At 34.4% G+C, this 6,242-nt stretch overlaps 1 protein-coding gene across 1 annotated transcript; it reads left to right on the forward strand.

Moving 5' to 3' along the window:
* The first annotated feature begins 1,691 nt into the window (after window positions 1-1,691).
* Window positions 1,692-5,810, forward strand: LOC105115700 (pectinesterase-like). Its single transcript, XM_011012661.1, has 3 exons — window positions 1,692-2,610; window positions 2,709-2,869; window positions 4,994-5,810. Exons 1-3 carry the CDS (start codon window positions 1,790-1,792, stop codon window positions 5,686-5,688), a joined length of 1,677 nt encoding a protein of 558 aa, XP_011010963.1. The 5' UTR covers window positions 1,692-1,789; the 3' UTR covers window positions 5,689-5,810.
* Window positions 5,811-6,242: the final 432 nt, after the last annotated feature.

Consider the following 6,242-nt stretch of genomic DNA (forward strand, 5'->3'; position numbering starts at 1 on the left):
TCATATATAATTTATATAATTAACCTCCCCATGATTCGACCTCGGTCTTGTCGAGTTATTTATTACTTCAACACTCTTGCACTTGGGAGAAGACATCAATCTTTTAGCCGTGTCATTCGACCCTAGTCTTGTCGGGTTGTTTATTACTTCGACACTCCTACACTTAGGAGAAGACATTAATCTTTTAGCCGTGTCATTAAACATTAAAGAATCACACATACCTTTTTCCATAAGTTGGTCCATAAAATGGCATTATAATATGCTTATACCTACTGGATGATTGTCATGATTTCATGTTTTGTTTTGAATTATAAGCTACTAAGCATTATGGGTTAATACCCTAAATGAAGATCTCTATGATAGGTAAAAAAGTGTTTTCCCCTCTTTACCTTAATCTAATTGCAAGTTGGTATGGCTCATGGCTATATAAATGTCTATAAGCTATCAAATAAACAATTCCAAAAGAAGAGCTCACTTTTTCTTCATCTTTAATATTTAAGCATCTTTTTCCTTATATCTTCTCTTCAAACATGCACAAAACAACCTCTAATACTTTATTTTTCTTATAATTTTGCTAACTTATACACTAGATGGTTCCTTAAACCCAATTAAAGTCTTATTTTATAGGTGTTCGTGAAATCCAAATCTAGCAGTTTCAATCTCATAACCTTTATACCTTAAAGAGACCTTGATCTTATAGGGTTTTTAATGAGCTTTATTAATTATTAACTTGATTCATTAATTTGATCATCGAGTCATCAATGCAATTATTGAGTTAAAGGGTGAACCTTGAAAAATACATATGTAATGTGTGGTAATAGATTGTCATAAAGGGCTACTATTGAGCTTTATTTTTTTGGCCTTTTGCTCTCCCTTTGCTCATTTGTAGCAATTTTAAGCTCTTAAAACATCTCCTACTAAATTGAAATAAAAAAATAATATTAATTTGGCTTTTCAATGCTTGTTTTATATGTTTTTAAGGAAATACTAAATAAAATACCAAGATACCATTTCTCTTTACAAAAATATTATTCCTACATATTTTGCAAAAATATCATAACCTTACAAAATACTATTCATTACAATAGTATTTTTTTTAAGAATTTTTTTCTTTGATTTTTTTTAAATCTATGTTTTTTCGGTTTGCTTTCAATAAGATTTTCTTGGTCTCATGAACTATGTCATGAATTTGATGTGTTCACTCGAATTGACTTGGATTATTTTTTTTAATTTTTTATTGAATTTTTTAAATTTAATCTTTTAATATTTGGTTAATGGAAAATATTTTAGGTTATCTTTATATCTTTTAAGTCAACCAAGTCATATTAGATTTTTAAAATAATTGTATATCAAATATATTAAAATATAATTAATTTTTCTAAAAGATTATTTACTATTGGACTGCACATAAATAAATAAATAAAAACTTTAAAAAGTCATATTATCAATTTGATTTTTATAACTAACAACTTCTTTGAAGATGGCTTAGTGAGTTTCTTTCGTTGATAAAAGCAATTCATTTTTATTAAAAAAAAATGAAAGAAAGATTTAGTTCTGGCTCTTAATTTTTACTCCCTGTCAAATCAAAATTCGGCCACAATTTTACTTTTGGTCCAGCATCTCCAGGCCCAAACGCAATATACTACCCTTTCATGCTGTCCATGTGAAGTCCAAAAATGAAGATCATGCTCCACGTAAGAGGCTTCAGCCATCCTCAATTTAAGACGCTTCTCTAATCCTTTCCCCTTCCAGTCCAAAATTAGCATCCATTCTATCAGCATTGGACACCATGTATCCCACCAGAGCAAGAACTAAATCCTTGCTCTTTCTCTTGCCCATTTCAATCCTTGTCGTAACTCTACTCTCCTTTAAAAGACCTGCTAAATTTAGCTCAAAAACCATAGAAATCCCACGATTACACATCCACAAACACATCCAAATTGCCCACTCAGCGTGTAAAGGCACACTATACCCTGAACTGTGCGTCTCAACTCTTGTATCTCTCTCAGATCTCGCCTCTAAGTCCCTTCCTGAATTTATCTCTGCAACCTTAAACAAAACAATGGACGAGGTTAGAGCCTCCTCTGCAAACTGCAATGCCATCAGAAACAAAATTAAGCTAGGACCACTTGAGAAGGTAGCTCTCAAAGACTGTATCGAGCTCTTCGATGACACCATTGCCGAGCTCAAATCAGCCATCTCTGACCTCGCCCCAAGAAAATCAACCTCAAAGCATTACCACGACTTGCAAACTTTATTAAGTGGTGCCATGACGAACCAGTACACGTGCCTTGATGGGTTTGCTCGTAGTAAAGGAAAAGTTAGGAAAGCAATCAAGAAAGGCCTGTATAACATATCTCACCATGTAAGTAACTCCTTAGCCATGCTCAAGAAAATCCCTGGCGTTAACACATCTAAGTCCGAGGTTTTCCCTGAGTATGGCAACGTCAAACATGGGTTTCCATCTTGGTTGTCATCCAAAGATCGAAAGCTCTTGCAGGCTTCCGCCAATGCAACCAAATTTGATTTAATAGTAGCTAAAGACGGTACAGGAAACTTTACTACCATTAGCGAAGCCGTGAGAGCAGCTCCCAACTCAAGCGATACAAGGTACGTACACATTGTTTTTTATACCATTTTCCTAAAACTCTGAAAATAAATATTGGTAGCATATATATTTAAGACGACATTGGTTATGTGTTGCGTAGGTTTGTGATATATATAAAGGCCGGGGCATATTTTGAGAACGTGGAGGTGGAGAGAAAGAAGAAGATGCTAGTGTTCATTGGGGATGGCATTGGAAAGACTGTGGTCAAAGCAAAAAGGAGCGTTGTTGATGGATGGACTACTTTCCGGTCAGCCACCGTCGGTGAGTCTAAATTTTCTTTCTTTTTTCTTCAGTATTTAAAACATTTTACGTTCCATATGGTCATTGGAGAGGTAAATGGTGATCATGCTGCGCCGTTTCGGTTCTTTCATTATCTCCTCGTGAATCGTGATCAGTGTCAAATTCGGAGACTGGCAACCACTATGACTGGAGGAACCATGTAGACGCGGGACAGTAAATTATATTTTAGTTACTTAATTTTGAAAAAGAAATTAAGTAGCTCCTTTGGTTCCAAAAAATCAATTAGAAATCCTTTGACTAGTGTTGATAATTTAAATTTAGTTATATTTTGTTCTAAAAACTTCCTGTTTTCATTAATCTTTCCATGTTGTCTACTTATAATTTTTTCTGTTTCTTATATTTTCTGAGGTAGGAAAACAAATTAATTTTTAAAAAAACATGAAATGGATGAAAATGATTAGATTATAAATGGATTTAAAGACATAGGGATTAAATACAAGTTTGAAACCATGAGGGCTAATTAGTCAGTTTTGATAAACTAAAGGGAGTAAGTTTACAATTAACGCTATGTGTGATATAAAAGTAATGGAGGGCAGATTTTGTGGATTATTTTAATATCGAGGAGCCATGTTGCATCCACTTCTCTACCGTGAGGAGCTAGATTCAATTTAATAGCCGGGTTTTCCCAGTTCAGAAAAAGTGGCAGGGCTGTCTCGTTATCGTACAGGTCCCGTTCCTTGAATTGTTTGGCGTGGGCAGCTGAAATCTCAGTCTAGAAGGGGACAACTCATGATGGTTGAGCTCTCGAAACTTAATATTTAACTACAGTTTCTTGTCTTTTTTTTCCTTACTCTGAATCGATCCAATGGTGAAAAAACTGGTACCAACTTGGGTGGGGGACCCGATTAGCTTTGCTTAGATCAAAAGATATACCCACCCACCGAAAAACAAATACTCATGATAAAAGTAGGTAGATGCTGATTCCCGGTCATGAAATGTAATGAAGAACTACATTAATTAGTGTACAAATATGCATTCAAATCAATCCAAGTACATAATGCAGTATTGAAATTAATTGCAACTTTCTTGAGAAAAGCGGATTATAGACTCGGCATCACAAGATACCTTTACTGATTAGTGATTACTCTCTCATTATCTTCAGTCAGTCTAAACAATGATTGTCATTAGAGCGAACTGGATACTTTTATTGCGTTCACATTTTTAGACCCTGTTTTGTTATTATGGTGTCTTTTAGCCATCATTACTTCATTGGTATTATACAAGTTTTCTCCACATAACACGGTATTATTTAGAGTGTAATTGATTTCTATTGGAGACTTGCTTTCTAGAAACACGTGTACACATGATATTAGAAGATAAATACCCTTATCTTATTCAAATAAAAAAATAGGAGATTTTACTTGTAGGGCAGCGACTATCATTCACTTTTTTATTTATAAATTATATGGAGAGGCTGGAGAGCACCATCGATCGAATTAGATAGATGAGATTTTCTTGTTGTCGCTAACGAGAAGATGCATGAGGTTTTTAGCGATCTTCAGAGTGAGTGTCGCAGTGTAGCCAGAGGATCCGCTCGCATCTCCTGTTTAGCGTGTCTTGGGGGCCATTGAAACGCGTTTAGCTACTCATTTTTGTCGGGAAAAGAGCGCTGTCTTTTTGACATTTGGAAAGTTGAAAATTTGGGTCAAAACTTTGATGATTTTCTTCTGCTTTTTCTTTCTCTTTCCTTCTACATTGCATGATGCATAACAAATGAAGTACACAACAACACATCCAAAGCTCTTTGTGAGACCCTTACAATTATGTAACTTTTTGCATGAGGCATTAAAAAGAACTTGAATTATATGTTTTTTTTTGTAGATAAGCATTCGATCCATCCACACTCGTACATGTTCAAAGGATGGAGCAAAAATACTCTATGCACTGATAATTGCTACTACCTTTTTATTCCCATCTAAATAAATAAATTCTCTTGTCATTTTATTCAAACACATGCTTAATCATATACTTTACGAATACATAGCAGTAGATTTTCTGAAATAATATTTATTGCTGTCGCAATTTGTATGCGTACGTTTATATCAACTAACCCACCCCTTGTAATTTGTTTACTTACTCTCGCAGCGGTGGTAGGAGACGGATTCATTGCCAAGGGCATAACCTTTGAAAACTCAGCAGGGCCCAGTAAACACCAAGCAGTGGCCTTAAGAAGTGGCTCGGATCTCTCTGCATTTTATCAATGCAGCTTTGTTGGTTACCAAGACACCTTATATGTCCATTCTCTTCGACAATTTTATCGCGAGTGTGACGTATATGGCACGATTGACTTCATTTTTGGTAATGCAGCTGTGGTATTTCAAACCAGTAACTTGTATGCTCGCAAACCAAATTCAAACCAAAGAAACATCTTCACTGCCCAAGGTAGAGAAGACCCTAACCAAAACACTGGAATATCAATCCTCAACTGCAAGGTTGCTGCTGCTGCTGATCTAATTCCAGTTAAATCATCGTTCCAAACGTTTTTAGGACGGCCATGGAAAGAATACTCAAGGACAGTTTTTCTTCGATCATATATTGATGATCTGGTCGATCCTGCTGGATGGCTGGAATGGAATGCATCGTTTGCATTGAGTACCCTTTACTATGGGGAGTACATGAACAGAGGTCCAGGTTCAAATACAAGTGCAAGGGTGACATGGCCTGGTTACAGGGTGATCACAAATTCAACTGAGGCCAGTCAGTTTACAGTTGGGGCATTTATACAAGGAAATACCTGGTTGAATTCTACAGATATTCCATACTTTCTCAATTTGAATTAAGGCATTTGTTAATTTTTGCTTTATTCTTTTTTGAGCGGTATGTTAGAATTTGTGTAAAATAAACACACTTAAAACGGCACATTTGAGGCCAAATTAAAAGTGGAATATTTTATTTACTTTTAGGATTAAATTTTTATTAAAAATTATTCTCCTACATCAGTTTATGATAACCTAAAGTATTATTATGATTAAAATAAATTATAGATAAATAAAAAATTAATATCAAAAAACTTTGTTTAACATGTTTTTGTGAAACTTAAAATTTTATATCCTATTATAGAATGTATATATAGGAAATATTATAAACACTACTTTAATTTTATATATTATTCTATTCATATAAATAAAAAATAATTAGCTAATTAAAGGTTAAGTCTCTTAATTCTTCATCTTGAATGTCACTGTATCTGCTGTCTAGCCATCATTATTGCCACCACAACCCTCTATTTATCTTGCTACATCTCATTAAAACCCTAATTTTAGTTGTAACAGCGAGTATTTTAATGGCAACTAGTGTCCCAACAACACCCATTACAATTATTAGATCAAGTCCT

Source organism: Populus euphratica, unplaced genomic scaffold (assembly GCF_000495115.2).
Source record: "Populus euphratica unplaced genomic scaffold, PopEup_1.0 scaffold748.1, whole genome shotgun sequence".
Lineage (NCBI taxonomy): Eukaryota > Viridiplantae > Streptophyta > Magnoliopsida > Malpighiales > Salicaceae > Populus > Populus euphratica.

Bases quoted from the DNA above. Each gene is read 5' to 3' on its own strand.
- LOC105115700 (XM_011012661.1), top strand. From the start codon at position 1,790: ATGTATCCCACCAGAGCAAGAACTAAATCCTTGCTCTTTCTCTTGCCC. The intron at 2,611-2,708 runs GTACGTACACAT...TGTGTTGCGTAG, and splicing joins CCCAACTCAAGCGATACAAG to GTTTGTGATATATATAAAGG. The intron at 2,870-4,993 runs GTGAGTCTAAAT...TTACTCTCGCAG, and splicing joins TTTCCGGTCAGCCACCGTCG to CGGTGGTAGGAGACGGATTC.